Source organism: Mus pahari, chromosome 3 (genome assembly GCF_900095145.1).
Source record: "Mus pahari chromosome 3, PAHARI_EIJ_v1.1, whole genome shotgun sequence".
In the NCBI taxonomy this organism is placed as follows: Eukaryota; Metazoa; Chordata; class Mammalia; order Rodentia; family Muridae; genus Mus; species Mus pahari.
Genome location: NC_034592.1, coordinates 2,423,211 through 2,449,164, shown reverse-complemented (window position 1 = coordinate 2,449,164; position 25,954 = coordinate 2,423,211). Strand labels below are relative to the sequence as shown.

The following is a 25,954-nucleotide window of genomic DNA, read 5'->3' as shown; positions in this document are numbered from 1 at the left end:
GCAGCGTTGCTAACAACTGACATCTAACACTGTATAAAAATTGTGTCATTTTACCCTAGGCCAGCCATACTTCCTGGCAAAATTGCTTCACAGGATGGCCACAGATCTCTCTTAGCCAGTTTTTGCTAACTGGTGAGTTTTGAGTTCAATGGCTGATTATGTCTAAAACAAAAACTAAGGTTGGAGAAATGGCTCTGACGTTACACTCACTGGATACTCTTATGCAGGACCAGGGTTTGGTCCCCGGTACTCACTTGGCAGTTCACAACCATTTATAACTCTAGTTTTAGGTGATCCAATGCTGCCTTCTAGCCTTTGAAGACACAAGGCATCCATATGATATACTTTTGCACATGCTGACAAAACATTCATACATTTATAAAATTGATTTTACAAAACAACATATTAAGAGAATAAAGTGGAGCACAATGTGAGATAGACATTCAGTGTTAGCCAATGACCTTCATATATGTGTGCACACATACATATATGCATACACACACCCAAGTATATACATGCACACATGAAAAAACTTTCCTCTCCACACCTGTAGCTTCATACATACATGAAAACACATCTATCCATATCATCCATGTATACATAAGCACATGCCTCCCCACACCTGTACGTACACACACACACACACACACACACACACACAAATCAATTGCTTCACAATAAAACAAATGCACCTTCAAATCTTGAGTGCACACCCACTCTTTGTCTGTGAATAAAAGAGACCAAACACTGATGTGTGACTCTGAAACAAAAGTTTGAATATCTGACTACACGCCATTTTTGTCACAATGCCACTACAACAATTTATTACATTCATCTTATAAGCCACATCTTCAGAATGGTGTAACAAAAAGAAAGAGAGGGTGGAAAATGCTAGAATTGCTTTGGTCTGTTTTTCGAGACTATTATAAACATCTCCTGCAAGTGTATTAACATTTGAAATTGTCTAATAAATACTAAGAAAGGCTTCGGGAAGACAATGAGTATATGAGGCAAAGTTCAGTGTCTCTTGGTAACCAAGAAACGAAGGAAGGAAGGAAGGAAGGAAGGAAGGAAGGAAGGAAGGAAGGAAGGAAGGAANGAAAAGAAAAGAAAAGAAAAGAAAAGAAAAGAAAAGAAAAGAAAAGAAAAGCAAGTCAGCCCACTTTTCTCCCCAAACAAATGGCCTGAGGCATAGAGAATGGCCAATTTTCAAATTATAAGACCACTAATGACTACTTCTGTGCAAGGGAAAATTGTCTGTTAGCCTGAGTTCAAAGGGGTTTACACAAATTCACAGAAAAAGGCCCCAGCAGGGTATTAGAACAAGCAGCTGTTTGGGGCCCACCAACCTTCAACTTGAACTCTCTGGGGAGAAGCAAGTTGGTGACTGCACGTGGTCTTATTCTATCTGCTAAAACGTTTTAGAGGATGTTTTTAAAATTGCAAAACTTGTTAATAAATTTGTCTGTATACAATGCCACCTCCCCCTTTATTTCTCAACTATTTAGGGCTGTCAGCCCTCAGACTTCTATAAAGAGACAAACATGCAGGCAGGCACCATCTAAGGAGTCTTTCCATTGTTCTTTCTCAAGACTCATTTTGTGTACCTCCAAAGAATATAGAAGTCCTTCTCCTCTGTGTCCAGGTGGAGGGCTCACTCTTCACAGAGCACTGACCTTCACATCCTACCCCAAGGTGCTCAACTGTCTCTCAGAGCTTTGGCCTTTATTAGTCCTACACTCTGCCTATATCCATGCATTGGCTTCCCCTGTATCAAAGTACTAATTTAAAAAATTGAAACCACCCTGAAACAATGACTCTAGCAATGTACACACAAGGACCTGAGTTTAACCCCAGAGCCCATTTTAAAAAATTGGCCTGATGGCTACCTGAGGGTCACTAGTTAGCCTAGTCTATTTGGGAAGCTTGAGGGTGATGAGACCATATGGAAAAATTAATTAATTAATTAATTAATTAGGGAGGTGGCAAACACCTAAAGTTGTCAGTTTTCCTCTGGTCAATTTTCTGTCTGTGTCTCTGTCTCTATCTCTGTCTGTCTGTCTCTCTCTCTGTCTCTGGACAACATGTCTATCTGTCTGTCTGTCTGCCTCTCTCTCACACACACACCTCTGAACCTTGAGAAGATGGCATAAATTAATGTTTATAGCATTTTCAAACAGATTCCTTGACTGTAAGCATCTTTTTTATGCTTGGTATTAAACAGGGAACTCCTTAATTCCTCAATAATGTTAAGGCTTTGCATTAGGCCATCTTATCTCTTGGCCAAAACATGTCAAAAAAAGTGCACCGATCTGCTATATACTTCTGGATACATGAACTGGGGCAAATGAAATAGCTTATGGAAATCTCTATGCAGATTTTTAACATAGAGACATATACACGATTCATCTTATTAAGATATACTGATAATTCAAGTACGTGCAAGAATGTGGGAATATTAGAAACATGTAGGAATCATTTCACTATCCAAATACTTTGACACTTGGCTTTCTAATTCATGGACCTACTGTTCTGGCTAGTTTTGTGTCAACTTGACACAGGCTAGAGTTCTTACAGAGAAAGGAGCTTCCGTTGGGGAAATGCCTCCACGAGATCCAGCTGTAAGGCATTTTCTCAATTAGTGATCAAGTGGGGAGGTCCCCTTGTGGGTGGTGCCATCTCTGGGATGGTAGTCTGGGGTTCTATAAGAGAGCAGGCTGAGCAAGTCAGCAGAAGCAAGCCAGTAAAGAACATCCCTCCATCAGCTCCTGCTTCCTGACCTGCTTGAGCTCCAGGCCTGACTTCCTTGGTGATGAACAGCAGTATGAAAGTGTAAGCTGAATAAATCCTTTCCTCCCCAACTGGCTTGTTGGTCATGATGTATTGTCCAGGAATAGAACCCCCGACGAAGACACCTACCCTGATTTTATTTTACTTATTCATTTGTGGTTGGTGGTGTTTTGGATTTGTTTTTTGAGACCAGCTCTCACTGTGTAGCAGAGGAAAGCCTCAAACTCTAAATCCTGCCTCAGTTTCTACAGTGTTTGGATTGCAGGCATATGCCACCAAGCCTGGCTACCATTGCAAGTCATTAACACCCTTCTTGACTTCAGGATGTGGCATAAGGAACATGATGCATAGGGACCCTTGAAACTCTAGTGACCTCCATTCTGTCAATCCTCCAGCTTCGTCCCCATGCTCCCTGAAGCCAAGCACACATGAACTTACTATCTCAGAAATGCACCATGTGTTTACATTGTTTGAAATTATTGTTGGGATCATTATCCCACCGTTTTCTGGATCTGCTATTCTAAATACAGCATTGCTTCCTTCAAATTTACCCAGGGCTTTCTTCAGCACATACTTCCTGCAGGTTCACAGCAACAGCTGTTTATGTATTAGTCAGCCATGCTTTTGTTTATTATTTTTCTGGAAATTGATTCCTACATCATTTGCTTGTCCTTATAACCCAGTATGACCTCCTGAGCCTTTCTAGGTTATAATACTTTATCTTAAGTGGGCATGAGGTCCTTCAGGAACTAATTTCAAAGTATAGCCATCCATAATACTAGGAATCTATGGGACTAGTAACTTTTCATAGAGGTATCTAGGCTTGACTCCCTAAGCACATCTTACTGAGCAAAGGAACATAACCAGAAATAACATCTTATGAATATGAATTACACTGTAGTGAACAAGTGAGCATTGTCAAATAAATCAGCGAGAGGTGACTTGGGATCTTTTGATGATGTTTTTTTCTGCCACAAGACAAGTACATAGCAGGGCATCCTGACCTAAGATGTGGATTTCTTCCTCATACAGCTTTTCCTGTAACTGTCAGGGGAAAGATTAAGTGGGACTCACAGGGAAACCTCCTTTTGGCATTAAGTTTCTGCAAGCTTGAAGTAAAAGCTTTAAGGACTCAGTTATGACCTATAAGAACTGGAAATAGGAGAATTACTTTTAAGTAGGAGTTAGCAAGTGGCTTAGTGGCTAAGTGCTTATTGAGCAAGGATGAGGATCCAAGTTCAAATCCCCAGTCCCCATATGATAGCTTGGTGATGCAAGATCCATTGGAGCTCCAGGGCTAAATGGTCAGAGACATGAAGATCCCTGGAGTGGGCAGTCAATATAGATGAAGTGGTAAGCAAGCTCCAGATCCTGTGAGAGACTGAGACTCTGTCTCAAGAGGTAGAAAGTAATGGAAGAAGGCCATTAGCATTGAGTTCTGCCCTTCATATACATGCACACCACTGTGCACATGTACTCCCCCCCCCACATGTGCATATATATATATATATATATATATATATATATATATGCCATATACATACAAAATAGTTGGTTTTAAATGTATCATATATTAAAATATAACCCTTATTTTAAATATAGGATATAGACAGAAAAAATCTAAAAATGATAGTATACTCATTTGCACTGATATATGTAGAAGTGTTGTATACTCAAAGGTCTTAATGCTCATAGGCAATGGTTCTTGTGTGTCATCATATCAGACATTATGCAACAGGGGCTAACAGACTCTCCCAATGTTTTGGACAAAACTTTGACCAGAGAGAAATTGACAAACATTTCAGTGGCTAATAAATGTGATTAGAGGTCAAACTCAAGGTTAAACTTAGAAGATAAAGACCCCAGATCAAGAAAAAACAACCTTCCAAGAAAGGTGACTAAAATGGAGAATTCTGTTAGATAGATGGAGAAGGCAGGCTCATTCACAGTGGGCAATGCTCCCCTATGACTGGTGCAAAAAAAAAAAAAAATCAACAACAAAGAAAAACACTAAGGCACTGGGACCTTCCTCCACACACAAGGAAAACAGGAGTTTCAAAAAACCCCAAGCCAGCACAACCCTCAGAATGATGGCGACAGCCTTCTGAGGTGGTACCAGAGCACAGAGTTCCCAAAGTTCTAGCGCTGTTTTCCCAAAAATGGAGCCTGGTGGACTCCTCCATTACCCTGTGATGAACTTCCTATTTTTTTCCTTGATCTTCAGATGCTCATGTAAGCAGAAGACAGGGAACAGGATAAACTGAGGTTCAGTGGCAGGTATGGAACACCAACAAGACAAAATCTGACTGCTCCTGTTGGGGTAAAAGTTAGCAAGTACTTCTCACACCTTCTCCAAAATCTAAAACTGACCTCTCCATCATTTGATAGCTATCAAATGTGAGTATTTCCAGAAACCAAACACATGCAGTGGAGTTAGCCCTTCTCACACACTAATACAACAGAAACAACAGGGACCCTTTTCTTGATCGTGGGAGACTGCTACCTTAGGCAGGGTGCCTGTGACGAACATGCATAATTAACTTGAAGTGGGTAACTGATCTTCGGCTGGGTTTAACGGGAAACATGCATGCTTTTGTGACTTCACTGTTTAATAAAATGTTTTCTCTAGTCATAGTGACTAGTTATTCTGTTACATTATGCGGATAATTTTCAATTATCCCCTTGCAGGTCATACAATCTATGCCACTTCTAAAACTTCACATGGATTTATCCAAGCAGGACATGAATAAAAATAGAAGAAAACAGAGAGAATATAATTCAAAACATATCTGAGGCTGAAAAAAATAAAAGCATCTGCAAAAATAATTCTTGGTTTAAAAGGGATATATTTATCTCAGTGGGAAAGGGGGGTATGCAAGAATTAGTTTCAATGACCAAATTCACAAAAAAGTAAATAGAGATCTACTTTAGACTAACTTATAGAGTAGGTGTTCAAATACATGGACAAAAACATTTCTGAGAGTGAGCATAATTTTTATGTAATATATTCTTATTACACACACACATATAAACACACATACACACACACACACACACACACACACACTCACTTAGGCATGTGAAAACTAAAAATATCAACTGTCCATAATGATATTTATGCTTATTTGTATTGTAGAAAGAATTAGGAAATGTACAAAGGTAAATATTTTTATATTGACATGCCTTGAAATGGTTTCTAAGAAGACACACAACAGATTCTGTCACTCACAAGTCCAAGCAAATGTCTTAGATGATAGAGAGATATTTATAGAAAATCAGAGGCGATAAATCTACTGCCTTCTAATTTATAGCTGTGTTTGTGACGAATGCAGGAAAACAAGCCAACAAGCCAGTATTTAAGGATCGAAAGATTTATCCAACCTTAAACATATCAGTCTCCACAGGCCTGGAGTCTGTAACCATTATCACAGTTTAATCTGCCTTTGCAAAACAAAACTGAAAAATAGACTGTGTGTCTCTGTGATTAATCATTTATATTTAAAGCCAATCTGAATAAATATAAAAGATCCAGAGAAGCAGAATGAGGAACACTGGTACTAGGAGGAAGTGGAATTTGTTTAGAATACCATGTTCTGAAAGTGTCCTGCAACCTTCTGTTAAATATTTGCTTCATTCCACTTTGTCACTCTGATGTGCGTTCTGGAAGCCCTTAGAAGCTACAGGGTTACTGAATTACAACCACAACACATGTTGGGAAGCCAGAATCCCAATGAGTGCCTGGGTCCTACCCGGCCAGCCACAGTGAACACTGGTCCTTGAAAATTAAAAAAAAAAAAAAAAAGAAAAAGTGTGAATTCTTAAGACTCGATTTCTAACACAATAAACAGGAGTCAGCACAACTCCAGGACATATAAAAGTTATCAGGACAAACAGTTACTGAGTCTTGGCCAAGCATGGCAGGAACCTATAGCTGAGCTTGCGTGGTGGAGTACCCGGATTGAAAAAGTGGCTTTAGTATGTGCTGAACCAAATCAGATCTAGCAAGTGGTCTCCTGAGCATTTGCTGTGCATCTTAAGAAGGCTTCATCCATGCAAGCTGCGAGACCATGTGTCTTTAGGAAAAAATGGAGAAAGAAAGGAAGGAAAACGGGGAGGGGGGGGCGAATAAGAGCAACACAGAAAGCAGGAGGAGAGAGAGATGAGAGAAATAATGGAGAGGGAGGAGGGGAGAAAGGAGGAGGGGATAGGAGTAGGACAGAGAAGGGAAGGATGAATGAGAAGAGGAGGGAAATGGTGTAGAGGAATGGAGGGAGGCAGAAACAAAATGAACTCTGCAAAATAAGATTGTCTATTCCATTCCATACAGCTGGTTTAATTTCAATGACCACACTTACCTGCAGATGTGCACAGTTCTCCTTAACCTCGGAAATATCAAAGAATTCACACTGTCACTGGAAAGACCAACACAAATGTTCTATTCTTCAATGTCAGATAGGCTCAGCTGTTATTTCTAGTCTAGCTGTTTGGGTTTTTTTTTTTCAATTGCTTTTGTTTTTTTGTTTGTTTTTCATTTTTCTTTCAGTAAAGTAATTTACCCCACTTACTTTCTGGTGTTAAAAGAAATGTTTTCTTTCTAAACAATTGGCCCTTGGATATTTTATCTTCTTTCTCTGGGTTTGTAAGAAAACTTGGTTCATGTAATAAGAACTAATGAAAAATAGAGACCTGTTATCCATGTATGTATCACAAACCCAGCCAAAGAGCACATAGCTTGTATCAGGACAAAGACAACCTCAGTACCTACAATTATCTTAACAGTACAAGACAGTAGTGCTTTGTGTGTTCAATACCTTTTAGTACATAAGCAATCTGAGCAGTACTCATTGATTTCACATTCAGTTTTTGCCCTTCAATCCATTAGAATTGAAGTATTTGTTTTACTTACAAAACCAAGGCCCCAGCAGACTATAAACTATTTCTGAAGTAGCCTCACATAAAACGAGGTGTAATGTTTGCCCAGCCTCACCCAGATTCATGACCTGGATGATTCCTGGGACCACGTCAGCCACAGCCAGCCCTCCAAACAGACCAGCACAGGCTATAGATGATTCACAGTCACGTTCATTTCTGTTTATTTAACACAGGATGGAAGCTTCCAGAATTCTAAAATTCTAAAATTCGCATGTTCCTGCAGATTCTTGGAAAGAAGGAAAGAAACAAACACTCTTCCAACTATGTCTGTCCTTCTCATTACCAACAGGGACACTGAAATGTGACACAACTATGTCTGTCCTTCTCATTACCAACAGGGACACTGAACTGTGACATAGCCTGAGAACTCAGGCAACTTCTAAAGGAAGAACTAAAGGAATGCTGGCATTGAGGAAGTCACGAAGCCAGGCTGAGGAGATCGCTCAGTGAGAGAGAATGTCCGTAGCTTAGGCATGAGGACCTGAGCATCAACACCTTTGTTAATAGCTGACTGTGGTTGCATGCATGTCTGACAATGTCAACACTGTGTGGGGTAGAGATAGGAGGATTACTGAGGGGCTGCTGGTCACAAGCCTAGGTCCAGGTTTAGTGAGAGAACCAGACTGAGCGGATTAAGGTAGAGATATAAATCAGCTCTCTCAACATCCTATTTTGGCCTGGCCTACACACACACACACACACACACACACACACACACACACACACACCTACACACAGTACAATCATAACACCCAGTAGTGAAACTTTAAAACAGTAAGACTATTCTCTTTTCTTCCCTAAAGAGACTTCAGAGAGTAGCTTAGTGTTTTCAAATTTTGATGTAAAATGTTCTAGGGATCATGTGCAGGAGACACTCTGTTCCTCCAGCTGGTGGCGCTGCCTTAGGAGGCTATGCAGCCCCTGGGACTGGCATAGTTAGTTAGCACAGGTGAGTGAGTCCCTGAGGCTGGGCTTGAAGGTGCCATCCCTTTCTGGTCTCAGGCAAAGTCCTCTGCTTCTTATCTTCAAAGATGCAAGCAGCCTCTGCCTCATTCTTATGTCACCCTCATGGACCAGCACCCCATGAAACTGTGACCTAACCCTTTCTTCCCTCAAGTTGCTTCTGTCAGGAATTCTGTTACAACTATGAAGGGACTCATACAGTGTGTTAATACTAAAAACAACAGTATTAATTTTTCTATATGCTCTCCTTAGCTAAACAAGTAAAACACTTGTGATACATGCTCACTAATCTGTCTTTTTGTAACAAGAGAATATGATGTCACCAATAAAGAAAATAATAATGCTCTGGAGTCCGCTGCCTCAATTCAAATTCTCGATCCAATCTCCCCCTGATGTGACTACGTCACTTTATTTCCGTGCTTGGATTTCCTCATTGGTAGGACTGAGCCCTAGACACTGTAACATTTAATAAATATCAGATGTCAGTACTTCTTCCCAAATGCTTTGTGCTTATCAGTGTTTTAATAAATGTTCCAAATAAACATTGCATTTTAAAGGCATAATAGTGAAAGTTGTCAAGAGTATTTATTTGCATTTTTCTAATTAGCATACAGGTTTTAACTCTTGTAATGCATACAGCTAGGTTTTTTGGGGTTTTTTAGGTTTTGGTTTTGGTTTTGGTTTTTGGTTAGGTTTGGTTTGGGTTTTTGTTTTGTTTTGTTGCTGTTTTGTTTGTTTGTTTGAGGAGGCCTATTTGTAACGTGAACCTGGTAAGATGTCAAAAGGCAGAGACACTGATGGATGGGTATGACCTAAATATATTGTATTCATGTGTGAAATTGCCAAGGAATAAACAAGCAAACTAACAAACAAACCTAGTTATTCATTCAAAGGCCAAATAGAAATGGCAACACTCAGTCTCAGCAGGTAACTATCTCATGCTGCTTGGAGGAAATCATTTGGAACACATCTCACAATGCTGTGATTCATTTAACAGAAAAATGGGAAAATCTTGAGTTCAGGATTTTCTGCCCGAAGAGCATGTGAAGGTAACACTTTACACAGAACAGAAACAAGACAAAATAAAGACACAATTCACTTTCTTGCCAATGAAGACTTTACAAAACTGCAAGTCAGGACAGGGGCTTTCCTTGAAATGTTTGATGCAGAGTACAGAATATTAGCTGGCCCATTTCATCTCAACAAGCTCATAGAGAGAGAATGGCGAACCTAGAGTAACCTTTACTTCAACATCATCTCATGGGAAAGTCAACTGAGGTTGGTAATACACAGCTAACAAGCCTGTGGGCAAAGGCCCCTTCAGGACACAATACTAGGCCCAGCTCTAGCATGAAACTGACATCCTGGAGAGAAAGACTTTTCAACAGGGCTGGGCATGCGTCATCCTTAATATCCCTGAAATATCATTGACGTCTAATAGGTTCCCAAGGTCAGAAAGATGGACGCGTGGCTGGGAGCTCAGGCATGGGGCTGAAGCTGCTGAAATTTCACCTCAAAGCCTAAAGCAGAAACTTACCCGTAGGCATTCATTTTCTTAAGAGTAAGGGTTATGTTTTAAAATTAAGCTTAGTTAGAAACATACACATAATTAACCACAGGGAAATGCAGTGTCCTTTTATTGCTTAGCCTTTCGCATCCTCTAACAGATCCTAAAACATTTCACCATATACCAATAGCCATAATATAATTTTAATCAAATATAGAGTATATCAGTCACCAAGAGTGATTTAAAAAACCCTCAGAAGATCTTTCAGATTGTATTTGTATACAATGCTCTTTTGATAAAATTATGACTTAAGTATGCACAAGTCAATACTAAATCCGAAGTGAGCTACTATTCCAGTGTCAGAGAGAGACTAGATGTAAAATACTGGCATCAAGTACTGGCTACTTGGGAATAAGTTAAGTGACAGAAGCTATCAGACATGCAGCGAACTGGTACAGTCACTTTGGAAAACTGTTCTCCACTACTGACTATATTGAGCATATACACACTATATGATTGCATATTTCATTCTAAATTTTTTCATCCAATATTTCATCATTGGCACATATTTCATACATGCCAATGGTACACCCAAAAATTTACACAGCAGCATTGTCTTGATAACCTCAACGAGAGAAAAAAGCCAGTGTCTCTCAAGAGTGAAACAAACAAATGAATTGTGGCACATCCCATAGAATTCAATGTTGTACAGCAAAGAAAATCAGCCAAGGGCTGTGAGGCCCATGGTGGATGAGCATGGCCAATATGAGGCTGGATATGAGAATTTAGTCACAAAGCAATTTAGTTTACCTAAATTTTCGAAAGGAGGCAAAATGAATTTCCGTCAGGAAGAGAGAACTCAGTTGTCTTTAGTTAAAGAAGAGAGAACACAGGTGCAGTTGGATGAGACATTTGGGCGTGGGTGTGCTGACTTTTGGGGCTTGGGGGTTTGGTGGTAGTTCTAAGGGTACTCATTTGACTCTGAGCCCATTGATCTGAGCTCATGAGTTACACACTTCATGGTAAACATATCCAATTATCAATAAGAGCAAGAAATGAACATTAAAAAAAAGAAGAAGAAAAAAGAAAGAAAGAAAGTCAGCCGGGCGGTGGTGGCGCATGCTTTTAATCCCAGCACTTTGGAGGCAGAGGCAGGCGGATTTCTGAGTTTGAGCCCAGCCTGGTCTACAAAGTGAGTTCCAGGACAGCCAGGACTACACAGAGAAACCCTGTCTCGAGAAACCCTGTCTCAAAAAACCAAAAAAAAAAAAAAAAAAAAAAAAAAAAAAAAAAAAGAAAAAAGAAAAAAAGAAAAGAAAAGAAAAGAAAAGAAAGTTTTCTTTCGTGTCCTACAGTAGATGTCTCTGTTAGTCTGCTGCAGAGCAGATGTACCAGAGGCTGGGGCTAATGTCTAGGTGCATAGTCGCTGTCTTGCTGGGCCTCTGCTGTCTTGCTGGGCCTCTGCTGTCTTGCTGGGCCTCTGCTGCCTCTTTATAAGGCTACTAATATCAAACTAAGATACCATAATTCTTATTTAACCTTTTTGACCCCTATGATGCTGTCTTAGCATCAATCACAGCAGTGTTCTATACATGATATTTTAGGAGAAGCAAATAGCCTGAAACAAGTTCCCTGCTTTTCTACTAGTTCTCCCAAAATGAGAAAGATCATAATAAGTTTCTCTATCCTAGATTGTCATAGCTCCACCTTCTGAACCATTTAAGTATCAGTATTATTACTATGTAAAAATACCCATTTCACAGTTTTTAAAGCCTGAATACCATAAAAATAACCTATTATAAAGAACCACAATTTTAAGTTTTTCATAATTATATAAAATTATTTTAAATCAAAGGTCATAATGAATCTAGTTGCATAATTCTGTTAAGTTATAACATTATAACTTGCATGTTGTAGAACATGTCTGTGACCCCAGATACTGATAGAGGAAGATGATTTGAGCTCATGAGTTCAATACCAGACTGAATAATACAGCAAGACTCCATAAAAAAAGAAGAAAAAGGAGGAGGAGGAGGAGAAGGAGGAGGAGGAAATAAATTCCAGTCATCAAACCTTCTTTTAATACTAATTATAAATGTTCCTAGCCATACATAGGTACATTAACTAGCATCAACACAAGCCACTTGTTTAGTAAACATGTCCTGACAAGCAAAAGAACATATTATCATTATATAATAATCTAGCATGCTTGCACTTCCCATCAGCCATGACTCTCCCAACAATGCATTTCTATCAGGGATCTAACCATGTCAGAGTAACTTTTGCTCATTTTCCTATGGTAGCAAAATATGAACGTTGTTGCAATGGAGATTAAATTGTCAAAACAAAAGAATAATTTCCAACTCACAGCCCCTGCCAGATCCCTCCACTTTGCTCTGTGATGATGTGAGTGGGTTTCTGATGAGCTGTTTGGATAAGCACTGCGCCAGCTCTGCCACACAGCACACCTCATTCCTCTGAGATCTTAGCGGAAGAACTCTACCCTTTGGCTCTTTTCACTAGAATGGTTTGCCTCCTTACATGCTCACATGTTTTGGCAAGCTATAGTGCCATTTAAATGATTGAACAGCTGCCTGAATCACTAAGAATTGTCTCAAGCAAGCATACCTTTTCAAGAACCCAGTGTCAAAAAAAAAAAGACACATTCTGGTTCACTTACATGCAGTGCTGAAATCCCATCCCTTCTTGTGAATCAAACTCTCAAATTTTCACATAAGAGGAACACACGGCAAAAGGGACACCACTGGAAAAAGGGTCGGCCTTTCAATGGAGAGCTTAAGTAAGCAATGATGGATGCCATACTATTAATTCTGATTTACTACAATGTACTCACTTGAAACATCTCAGTTTCCATTTTCACCCATTTTCCACAAGCTGCATGACTTCATCTATGGCCTTGCTGCAGCTCCAATTCCAAAGACTCCTAGAGGTGTCTGCTTTACATTATCTAATGCTCAACCCTACTGCAATGATTCAAAGTTCTGGAGTAGAATTCTCCAAGTTCAGTACTGTTATCCCAAGGACAAAATACCCCAAGCCCAAGTCAGGACTTGACATGTAAAAGGCCTTGTATACCTTGCCTTCAACTGGTCAGCTAAGCTAAATAACTATATTCCAGCCCCTTTAGGCATCCGAGGGACTCTAATACTGGTTCTGTGTGTGCTACCATCAGAACAGTATATGTCCCATGAGTTTTTAACACTATTTCCGGTTCTCTGACAACAGTGGAAGGATCACGCCTGGCTTATCTTTTTTCTTTCCAAATGTTTCTTTCAAACAAGTTTCCCTCTTTCTCAATCTATTATTTTTCTTTGGCATCCTGCAACTGAAACAGAATCCAATTGGTATAGACTGATTTTTTTCACTTGTCTAAGAGTTGCTTGAATATACCTTTGGCACAGTTAAATTGTGTAAGAGGGGACTGATGGCTAACCAGGGATCACCTGTGCCTATATAAGGAAAGCATATGGAGTCAGTAACTATAGGCATAGCAGGCTTACTACAGTCTACTGCAACAAATAAATCTGAAAGAAGCTCTAGGATGCAGTATCGCAGAGAGTCATCAGACTTAACTGGGATAGAGAGAGGGTCAAGTTTTATGATCTCCAACTAAAACAAAAATAAAACTCAAAAGATCAAACCAGGACCCATATAAGACTCTCCTGCCAAACACACTTGGGGCAAGAGCTTAGTCTGGGCTTGTGATAAAAGACCCAAGAGGTAATAAAACCTGGTGACATCCAAAGAAGCCAGTCAGTGTTTCCAATAGAGTCATTGATCTTGGCAGTGAGCTGTACCCACAAGGAATTACACACAGAGTCACTGGCCAGAAACTGACCATCAATCAACCAGGAAACCATGCTCTCTATAATACTTCCTCCCATCTCCAGTGTCACTGCAGGGCACTAGGTGAAGACATATGCTCATCTACACACTGCGTGAGGGTTTAATATGCTCGCCGCTATCTCATGAGGTGTTAACACTGACTCATAACCATGGCTCTCAGAAGGCTGGCTACTGTGTGACTTCGCTGGGACTTGAAGTACTCTCTACTCTCTGTTGCAACGTGTCAGTGTTTATGTTAGGCAGCTTGACGCTTTCTGCCAGTCAGGACTTTATCCCAGTTTACCGCTGAGGAAACCGCTTCAGTCTCTACAAACAGCAAACAGCTAAGTCACACCCTGATGCCATCATATGATCTATTTAACCTTAGATGTGGGAATCATTTAAGACCATAAACAATTTTCTTTTTCATTATCCAAAGCCAAAGAAAGGAGAAGAAAAAGAAAAACAAAAGCTAAAGAAATCTCCATGTTGCCATGTAATAGTTGGGAGCATGGACGCCCTCTCCCTGAAGACCACCGAAACCCAGAACTAGTTCCTACTGTAGCACTTCTGTCTGCGAGAACCACTCCATAATGAGCTCTGCAGCTGATCCTCCCCAACTTGCCAGGCAAGAATGCAATTATTATTCAGAGTCACACTTGAAGCATAAATATTTTTATTAGGACATTAAACTGCACGTGTTTCGCTTCAATTTCAAGTAAAAATACTGCATAAATCTCCAGAGACAGAATTTAAAACCACTTAAAGACCAAAAAAAAAAAAAAAAAAAAAAAAGAATTTCATTTTAAATATACTTGTCAACACCATGGACTTGAATACTCCCTTACCTGGCGGACAAAACTGTTTGAGGTAGTGTCTGATGATGTGCTTCCATCCGAGCCTTTAAATCTATTTTTCCTCCTGGCTCCTTTTCCATATGACTACATAAAAGAGACAGAGAGGAGAGACAGAAATGAGACGATTAAAATCTTCCACAAGAATCTATAGTATTCAAGAAAATCTCAGCTGAAACTGATGATAAGTTTGCTATTGTGTGGTCATCATTAGAAAATTGATATTGGGGGACCACTAAAACTTCTTTCAGATCTGAAAGTACTGGCTTAGCTTCGAAGTCTTGACAAAGTGCTTAGTAACTGGTAGTTACTTAGTAAGTGAGGCAATGTATCTTCCTTGGGATATGTTAGGAGCCAGGGGAAAACCACTGAAGATACAAGACTTTTTAAAAGGCATTCACAACAAGAAATTAAAGGCAGGGGCAGAAGAACTGAACAGGGTTTCTTCCAGTTTGTTATCAGTTTTAACAGAGTTGAACTGAGCACAAACATTTTACCAACAAATTTGTTTTTCTTATTCTATTTCTGTGCTATGGTTCACATCCAGAGCTCTGGCAATAAACCACGCATGATTTGCACGCGAATTCTAAGCATACAGAAGGAAAGTCACTGCAAGCATTAGACATGAAATGTCTACATTCCTACAGCTTTGAGGAAAATAAAATTTATTCGTCCATCTAATGTGTATATATGGAAACAGTTCAGCATTGAGCTTTAGAGATAGGTAGGTAGGTAGATAGATAGAGATTATACACAGCATATTTTGATCAAATTCTTTGTTTCAAGTACCACTGTTATCCTCAAATGTGATTATAAACAAAATACTGTTTCACAGGTTTGCTTTTAAGTATTAAATGAAATGAAGATCTCCAAATATAATTCAGTGGTAGAATGCTTACCCAACAAGTGTGAGAGTCTCCTTTACACACAAACTCAGAGACAGACAGACAGACAGACAGACAGACAGAGACAGAGACACAGAGGCAGAGTTATTTATAGAATTTAGCATAAGATCTAGCTTATGGTAAGTGTCCAAATACTATACAAAATGGGAAAGCCACAGAACGGCTGGAAAGTGGAAGGGACAGGTTGGGCACAATATCAGTTATTGTTGAATTTATAGAGACTTCATCACATGATCAATAGTTACAAAAACCACCTTTTAAAATCACCATATTCAGGTTCTGAAAGTGCTACTCGATTATGTTTTATTATTTATAAGTTTTTATAAAACTAAACCCCCTGATAAAGCACAGCATCCGCAGCACTTCTGCGGGCTGAGATCTACTGTGAGCTTTTGTGACCTGAGTCACTTAAATGGATTTACCATCACTGCAAGTGTGGTGCAATATTAAAGAAAAAAATTCTTAAATATGTTTGTTCTGTTCCAAGTATCTAAGGGCTTTATGTAATACAGACGTGTTTCCATGGCGTCTGATTAATTCTCCACTTCGTAAAAGGAAAGAGAAGCTGGGCTGGGCTTTTGTGTGACACACGAGGCTCTCCTCACTTCTCAGCTTATTCTTCTTACTTATATAAACATTGTCTGGTAAACTGTTGAAAAATAACATTCTTTTAACAGCACTCTTCCTTTTCCAATTATTATCTAAAGGTTTGGACAAAACCATCTTACCAGGCCAAAGAAGGCTACAATGAGGTATGAAAAATCCCCTGAAATTTTAAAAGGTGCATTATTCCATATGGAAAATTACTTACTATTTTAAAAGAATTTCATAAGACCTAACATGTTTCTTTAGGACGCTTGGGAGCAGTCTATCTAAAACACATTATTCATCCTCATGAAGAATAAGTTATTTTTGAGAACAAAAACAAAATATAATTTTATTGTTCTTTTTCTCATCTCTTTTGGTACCCACTTGAAACAACTAGAAAAGAAAGATTTTATTCTTGTGTATTTCATCTTTTTAAATGATAAATATGCTTGCTGTCATCAGTTTCTTGGGTGCCTTAACGTATTTCTTGGCTAATCACAATTGCACATTCTGCCCTGTGAGAAGAGATGATGAAAACTAAAGACAGACACAGGGAAGGCTGATGGAGAGAGAGAAAGAGAGAGAGAGAGAGGAGAGAGAGAGAGAGAGGAGAGAGAGAGAGAGAAAAGAATGAACAAAAGACTAAAGAAAGACACATTCAAAGCTTCACATTAAGTTTTTCAATCTCTTGATAATATCATCCACAAACATTACCTTAAGTATAGTTAGCTTTCAACAGAACCTTTGTGTTATAAAAAAAAATCAGGTTTCTACTGTTTTAGATACAGTTCATATGATAAAAAGTATAGCATACTAAATTATGTACAAACTATTATTTTTAAATTGCTACGTATGACTGATGTGTATGTATGTGCGTGTGTATGTGTGTGTGTGCGTGTGTGTTTGCGTGTGTGTGTGCATGTGTGTGTGTGTGTGCGTGTGTGAGTGTGCATGTGTGTGTGTGCGTGTGTGTGTATGTATGCGTGTGCATATGCATGTGTGTGTGTGTAGGTTTGTGCCCATATGTGTTGAGGTTAGACGATGTCCTCAGGTAACATCAGTCCTTACCTTCTACGTTCTTTGAAACCGTTTCCCTTGTGGTATGCAGCAGTGGACACCAGCTAGTTGGCCCAGAGTTTTATGGATTCTCCTGTCCCTACCTCCCTTCTCAGGGCAGGAGTGCTGGGATGACAGCTGTGTGCCTCTGTGTCCTGTTTTACATGAGTTCTGAGGACTCAAATTCAGAACCTCAAGCTCTACTGGCAAATGCTTTACCCACTGAGCCATCTCCCCAGACTGCCCTAGTAGGGTCTACATTCTCCCTCAAACACACATCTCTTTAAGGAGTGACTAAAAGCATTAAATATTTTAAATTCCATACTGTTATAGACTTGCTATTCAGTACATGTCATATTTATTGGAGCCAGAATAAACACAACATGCTCATTTATACCTCAATCCTTTATTTTAATCATCTCAGCCTATTTTTTTCTACTGTCTAAGGGCCCACTCCACAGAAATTATACTATAAATCTTTCCAGGAACCTATGTCTGGGGAGCTTATAGGCCCTAGAGGAGAACCCACTACTACTGTTTAGCTAAATGGAGAATGTTCAGTCTTAGGGGGACATGTGTATCACTCCTGCCACCTAGACCCAAGGAACATCACAGAATTAGAAACAGAAAGAATGTAAGAGCCAAGGTTTCAGGAGGAGTGCTACCAAACAATGTCTTCAGGCCATAACCTCGAGGGGCATTCAGGAACCCACTACAATTATGATTACCTGCATAAAACCTGCACAAGACTGGGCTCACCAACATTTCTTCATGTGATAGGAAGGACTCATAATGCCCCATCCCTTGTAGACCCTGATAAGTTGCCCATGCTCACACAATCAATCCTAACTAAACTCGGGGAGGCGTATGCACACACAAAAAGGCAGGAATGTAGGAGGAGGACGGCTAGGGAAGAAGAAAGGAAAAGGAGACAGAGAAATAGTGGTGAAAAGACTAAAACTCACCATATACATGTACTGATCTGTGCAAAAGTAAAAATGGTTTCCTCTAATCCAATGCACATTTAAAATTAAGTCCACTTTGCCTGAAATTTAAAATTAAGTCCACTTTGCTTTTTAAAATTACTTTATATCCTGGGAAAATAGATAAAATTTAAAAAATGAAGAAAACTGCTAAGATGAAGAAAATATAAAAAGGGTGGAACCCTTTCCCCAGTTGGAGGCATGTAATAAACAATAATTGGTTGACAATATTTGGAAAAGAGACAGCATTTTCTTGAGTTTCTATTTTAGGCCCTGGTATCTGCATAAACAGTGGTCTCTCAATGCTGTTTGGCAGCCATATGATACCTAATATTTCAGACAGTTAAGCATTCAAGCAGCCCAGGTTTAAGGGAGGAAGACAGAATGGAAGGGGGTTGGCTTCAGTATAAAAGGCTAGCATTCTTCCTGGACCACTCTGAACAGTCAGTCATTTCTACTCTGAAGTGTTGACATGCAGCTACATAAAACTAAATTGTGTCTTTGTAGTAAGAGAGAGGCACGTAATTAAATTGTCTAAACACACTGATGATTTCAAAAATTAGAAAATTAAGAAATTTAAACAAATGTATTTTATTTTATTAAATTTATTTTTATTAGATATTTTCTTTATTTACATTTCAAATGCTATCCCGAAAGTTCTCTATACCCTCCCCCCATCCTGCTCCCCTACCCACCGACTCCCACTTCTTGGCCCTGGTGTTCTCCTGTACTGGGGCATATAAAGTTTGCAAGACCTAGGGGCCTCTCTTCCCAATGATGGCCGACTAGGCCATCTTCTACTACATATGCAGCTAGAGACATGAGCTCTTGGGGGTACTGGTTAGTTCATATTGTTGTTCCACCTATAGGGTTGCAGACCCCTTCAGCTCCTTAGGTACTTTCTCTAGTTCCTCCATTGGGGGCACTGTGTTCCATCCTATAGATGACTGAGCATTCACTTCTGAGACAGCTATATCACAGTCCTTTCAGCAAAATCTTGCTGGCATAAGCAATAGTGTCTGGGAACAAACATATTTTAAAAGTTACTCAAACTACATTGTGTTCTCAATACCAGCTTCATATGAATAATCTGCAACACTGGTTAGTTTTTAAAAGCAGAATTGTTTTGAAATCTGTAGATGAATGCTTGTGTTTGCAGAGGTAGTTAAAGTGTCACTTTCTAATGAGTGAAGGAGACAGTAGTAGTTAATTATGGATATTTCTACAGGGCAAGCAAAGTTGTCATGGCAGTCCCTGGACAGCATTAGGAAAGTTGTGTGTGCCTGATGGTCTTACATGACAAATTGCTCTCGTGGGGACAATGTTGATGTATAAAATTAGTTTGCTTCCCCTGAATTAGTAGTTTCTGATATTCATCCCTTTGAATTTCAGACTTTCATCTTCTTTGGGACAATGACAAGAAGACCAAAATTATCCAAGAGGGATCCATTAAGTTCCCCTGTCTATAAACACTTGACTGTGAACAAAGTCCTTGGGTCCTTTACTAGGTGAGAAGTAGCTGAGAAACCCCCTTGAAGGAAAAGGGGAACACAGTTGGTTTTCAGACTGACCAGCTCACACAAACAGAGAAAGAATCAGGAGGCAATACCAACACAACTCTTTGGGATGAGGTCTGTCAGGTGGAGCAGGGCAGAACAGTTTGTCCTGGAAGGGCCAAACCAGCAGGTTTAATCCAGTGAGGGCCAGAACAGGAAAGGAAGAGGGGGAAAGGTCAGGGGCAGGGTGTGTCCTTTTTTCCTAATGTCAGGCTTGGAAAGGTTTCTGAGAAAGGCTCAATTGCTTTAAGCAACATTATAAAATCATTGTAATTCTCCATAGTTGTAAAAGCAATATGCAGTGCTTGCCATAGTGGTTAGTAGAATATAGACATGTCTAGGGGTCACAAAATTGAAGAGGGCTCCCACCTTGCTCCCCCACAGGGTTAACACATTACTTGAACCATTACTAGAAAAGGACAAGAAGCATACCATATATTTCAACAGAGTTAAAGGCATTAACACGTAAATCATATATCAGGAAGGGAGACTATGAATGTAGGCCTATAATAGCGTACTTTCCTAGAATGGACAAAACTCTACACTCCTCCAACAGCATCACAAATTAGAGGTGGGGTGTCAGGGTGTCTGGGTGTTGGGGAGGATGGAGAACAGTGGACAGAAAGTGTAGTAGGGTAACTACAATTTGTCTCACTCAAATATTACATTTCGAATTCCAAAGACACACTGAATTTGTTTTTCAATTCCTCCAAATAAACCCCTGATGCTAATACCTACAGCATGGGAACTCAGCCACTGCGTCTGGAGGCTAAACAAGGCTTACGAACCCAGGGCAAGGACCTAAGTGTGTTTCTGGGAAGCACAGCTAACTTGGTTCAGGAGCACTGGAAGGCAGGCTGCTACTCTTCTCTGATAAAGCCCCTTGCTCTAGCAGCTCAGGATGTTGCTGCAACCAGATTGTTTCTATGGAGTGCTGAAAGGCAGCTGGGGAACTGGCTGGGGCGGAACCAGCTGGGATCTGTTGCTAGGAGCAAAACAAACAGGCCCCTTGCTAACTGTCCCTCATTGTCAGATGTGACTGGAGATGCTGGCTGCTGGCTCTTTGAGGCCTAATTTGCAGAGCACCTGGGCTGTTCTGTTTCTGGCCCATTTCCTCTTGGGTCACCATCCTGTTTCCAGTCCTTCTCACCTGCTCCTCACCCACTCAGCCTGCTCAGGATCTTTCCCATCCTTAGAGAAGGACCAGCTACAACGTTTAGAGTTATGCTGTCCAACAAGAAAGTGTACTGCCTACATAGTCTCTAGTAGCCACAGGAACAGGAGAAATTATGAAAATGTATTTTTAGTGAATTCAACTCAACAACCCAAAAGGTAGCATCCTTCCAATATGTATTTAGTTTAGGAATTATTTTTGGAGTTGTGTCCTGTTTATTATTTGCACAGTGAGTTTTTTGAAATACAGTATGTGTTTCACATGAACAGATTAGGCTAGCCACATATCAAGTGACCAGAGGCCAGAGGGAGCTGGCACCTAATACAGTCGACCATCCTTTTTGGAACTTGGAGAGCCCAATAAAAAACCTTGAATGTTTGTCTCTAGACATGTTCTTATAGTATCCAGCTGTTTGCTCTAGATATGCTCCTATAGTATCCAGCTGTTATCTAAAACTAGTCTGCTGGAATCAGAACTTTTAAGATTTGTTCTGGCATGACCTTGTACCTCTCACATAACAAATTACCACTTTGTCCCTGACGATGAACTTGGAAGCAGAGCTCAAATGGATAAGGGTATTCCATCTCCTTAGGCAAAATATAAATAATTGCCTGAGAAAATTTTGCGACTCTCTATCTTCCACTTGGTTCATATAAGATTGTATCCTGATTGCTAAAAATAAAAGGAGAAGCAACTTGAAGCCAGCAGTGGCTGAGAAGTTTGTGAATAGAGGTTCTACTTGTACATTTCTGGAGAGAATTTCTATTATTTAGTACCTTCAAGAAAAGGAACAAGACCCACCTCATCCACTAAGAAAAGAAAGAAAAATGGAAAAGAAAAGGAAATTGAAATAGAAAAAGGCGAGGGAAAGATACTCCCAGGGAAGCCTTCTTTCTCAGGTAGAATTTACCGGCAATGTGTTTTGCTCAAACAAAGACTGAAGGGATTATGGGCTTGCCAAGTCCTACGATGCCAGGACTTAACGGTGTAACTTTGCCCTCACATAATGCTTGTAAGATAAACACAATTGAAGCAAACTTGCTTTCATTTTTAGGAGCCCCCAAAAGCAGGAGAGGATGAACATTTAAACCTTCTTGGGCATTTGTTTATTTATAAAATGCATTCCCCTCTTCCCCTCTATCCGGCATCAGTGTAGTCATGTGTTAATTCCTGTATTGGCCTTTGAAATGTCTGATGCATAGGCCTAACATAGCCGTGGCCTTTTCCCTCTTCTGAGTTTAGATATTATTAGCCCTTGCCCAAACTGTTGTATATCTATTAACCTCCCCTTCTTCCCACTCTGCCTCTGCTCTCCAAACTACCCTAGAGAGCACTCTCTGTGGATCTGTCCAGTGAGCTGTCACATAGCTCCTTTTCTGAACCCTTTTCTCAGGTCTCTGTTATTTAAAGGCTCCAAGATGTGGCCTCAAATTGCCCTGTCAACCTGATGCCTGGCATTACCAAGCTAATCCTTCCCCTGCTCTCTGCTAACTCTAGAGATTACTAATGCATCCCATAGAGACTTCGAATTCCTATAATGGTATGTGGCTCCCATTATGTCTTTCAAAGTCCCTGTTGAAATCTAACACATGTCTTTTCAAATGCCACCCCCCCTGTCAAGTACTGTAGATAACTCCAGAGTTGTGGCCTTTACTCTTTTTAACTCCTTGGATTCTTGGGTACTCCCACCCACACAAATATCCCATTCGTCACTTATGTAACTACAGGGATATACATTCTTTGAAGGGTGAAAATTGTACCTGTTCACATTAGATTAATTTCCAATTGCAGTTGTACACTGGGTATTTGTTGTCTTGCATTTAATTAGAAATAATTAGGTAAATTACTACTTTTATCTGCATATAATCACTTTTCTTCTTTTGATATATCAGTACTAACTTTGAATGCCAAGATTTCAAAAACTTTATTTTTAGCACAAGAATTAAAACTTTACAGAAAAAAACAACTGAAGTAACTTCCAGGAGAAGATAGACTTCCATTTCCTTCTTCTCTCACTATTGAAGCCCTTCATCTCTGCACAGCGAGGCCTCTAGGTGCATCTTTTACCCTAGTCTCAGCTGGCAAGCAAGTATCAAGATAAAATCAGGAGCCTGAAACAAACGTGAGCCCTGTGGGTTCAAATTCAGCTCCTCTGGCAGAACCTGGCTGAGAGGGCTCTGGTTAATTACAGGTCTCGAGGGGGCTTGGGAGCCAAACTCAGACTGTTTTACCACCACCAAAGAAATGGATTTCTGATTTGTAAGCCCAAGTTGACTATACTTCTCCCCCATTGCTAATCCATGTAAACTGTGCATTCTAAGTTAGAACTTGCAGTTTCCAGTAGTCAATGAAAGTTCAATAAAGAGTCAACAAGAAGGCTCAGCAGGTAACATCACTAGCTAGGAAGCCTGAAGATCTGAATTCAATTCCTGAGAGCCGCATATCTGGAAAGAACCCCTTGGCCTTCTGCAACTTACCCTCTGAACTAGCATCCACAAGCTTTCACCTTGCACACATGTAAATCAGTAGCAGAATGCAAACGTGTGTGCATGTGTGTGTGTGTGTGTGTGTGTGCGCACACACACACACACACACACACACACACACACAGTGGGTGGGGGGCTCAGCAGAGCTTGAATTATACTACATGAGGTTACCATCGGCACAGTACAGAAATGCTGCTGTCTGTGGCTGTCTACATATTTGTGACCTTTTTCGGACTGCCTCACTCCCACCCCTCTGCTCCACAGTAAGCCCTCGTCCCAGTGTATTTTATGTTATGTATTATTATGTATACAAATATCATAATTTAGAACCTGGCAAATATGGACTTGAAATGAGCAAGCCAAAGCCATTAAGCAGAGGAGAAACACTCTTCCTGGGTTCACCCTAACCTCTTCCCAGCACTCCTTAAGAAGCTTAAGTGTCAGGTTTGAAGGCTTTACCCCAAGAATAAAGTTGAGGAACTCCTTTCCGCCCAGATCTGGGGGCGTCTGGAATCCCAACTGTACCTACCAAGGCTTTACGTAAAAGCCACCTTATCTTACTTCACGCCTACAACCGACATCTCCTATTTCACAATGAGCAGCGGGACAGAATTTTTCCAGAAACCGCTAATACTCATCAGAGGAAGGAACCCAAGAGCAGCTAGAATGGCTTGCCATTTCGGGGTAAACAGAAACAAAAACTTTCTCACCCCGAACACTCTGCTCTCTTCTTCCAGCAAAGAAACAAGGGTCCAGACAAACCTTGGAAAGAGGACAACTAAACTGTCTAGGTGGCACAACGCCCCAGGTGCCGGGGGGGGGGGGGGTTGGAGCTGCTCTCCAGGGAGAAGGCAAAGGGGATCCACGCCCACCTTGACCCCCCGCATAGCACCCCACCTCCCCGCCTAGCTCCCAACGGAGACCACCAGAGGCAGCGGCAGAAACAGCGATGCAGGACGCGGATCCCTTTCCCGCCCGCCGGGACTCACGATCTTGAGCCGGTCCAGTCCACTCGCCTGGTCCATGGCTCTCCATGTGCTTCTCCAGGGCAGGGGCGCGGACGGCCGAGCGGCGTGGCCCAGGAAAAGCCGGGGCGGAGCGGCAGGTCGTCCTCGCCCCTTCCCACTGGCTTTTCAGAAAGCAGGGGGTGGGGGGGAGCGGAATGGAAGCCAAAGCAGAGCCGGGGGAAGGCGCGCAGGGGCAGGGTCCCCAGCAGCACCGGGATGGGCGGGAGGAGGTGGCGAAGGAGACCAGAGCCGGAGGGGGAGGCGCGGTTCGCGATCAGGGAGAGGAGGCAGCGGGAGGGACCGAGGTCCGGGCTCTGAGGCTCACAAAGCAGAAGGCGCGGCGCAGTGGCTACCTGTGCTCCGAGCGCCCCCGCGGGAGCCGCGCTCTCCAGCAGCTCCATCTGGCTCTCCTGCGCCACCGCCGCTACAGGAGGCGACTTGGACGTGTCGCTTTGGACCATCGGCAAAAAGTCGACTCCAAGGCTGAGGGTCCCCTCCTCCACGCCCCGGGTCCCCCGCTCCTCTTCGCCCCAGGATAGGAGGCTCTCAGTGCGCGCGACGCCGCTGAAGCATGTTGCAAAGCCTAGACTAGGCGGTGGCGCGGGCACGCGGCTGGATGGCCCGGGCGAGGGGCGCCCGTTCTTTGGAGCTTCTGGGCCGGCGAGCGGCGGAGACTGGGACTGCCGGGCGGGCGGGCTCCAGGGAAGGTCCCCGCCAGGAGGAGGGCGCTCCGGGAGCACGAGCCAGGGGGAGGCGCGTCGGAAAGCGAGAGTGACAAGCCACCGCCACTCCAAAAGTTCTTCGCGGGAGGCGCGGGCCGCGTGGGCTCCGATTCAGCTGCGGCCAGTCGCTGTGGCACTCGCGCTGGAAAGTTTTCGAAGCCACGAAAGCCAGCCAGTCGCAGCTCCCTAGGGAGGTAACTGGCCCAGCTGCTCAGTTCACCTCCTCTTCCCGTAGTCCAGAGGAGGGAAAAGATCCACAGGGTTAGACCCTAAACTGAAACTCTCCATGATTCGGAAAAGCCTACAGACAGACCCAGAACTTCTGCAAAAGCATGAAGAGTCAGAAAGCAAGTGCCAGTGATGAGCTAAGACTTCCCCCCAACGTGGTCCTGACCTGACAATTGGTTCAAACCTACTACACCTGTGCCCTAGCTTTGGGGTTTCTGACGACGTGTTTTGTTTTTGTTGTCTTTGCTAGCAGACTATATCGCTCCATCCCCAGCGCACCCCCTCCCCGTGGTTGAGAAGTCTTAGTGTAACCGTTGAGACAAAAAGAAGCAGGTTTTTAAGGACCCCGAAATTCTT

General features: G+C 41.5%; 1 protein-coding gene across 3 annotated transcripts in view; it reads right to left on the bottom strand.

Annotated features, from left to right (window-relative positions):
• Positions 1-25,304, bottom strand: part of Cacnb2 (calcium voltage-gated channel auxiliary subunit beta 2) — a 355,154-nt gene extending 329,850 nt beyond the window's left edge. For all 3 annotated transcript variants that reach the window (XR_003843439.1, XM_021193405.2, XM_029536012.1), the window contains exons 1-2: positions 25,001-25,304; positions 14,887-14,979 (exon numbers count right to left, since the gene is read on the bottom strand). Coding sequence is in view for 2 of the 3 variants with exons in the window: in XM_021193405.2 (XP_021049064.1) it covers positions 14,887-14,979; positions 25,001-25,108 (201 nt within the window). In the remaining variant the exon portion in view is untranslated. The remainder of the gene's footprint in view (positions 1-14,886; positions 14,980-25,000) is intronic.
• Between the last annotated feature and the right edge of the window lie 650 nt (positions 25,305-25,954).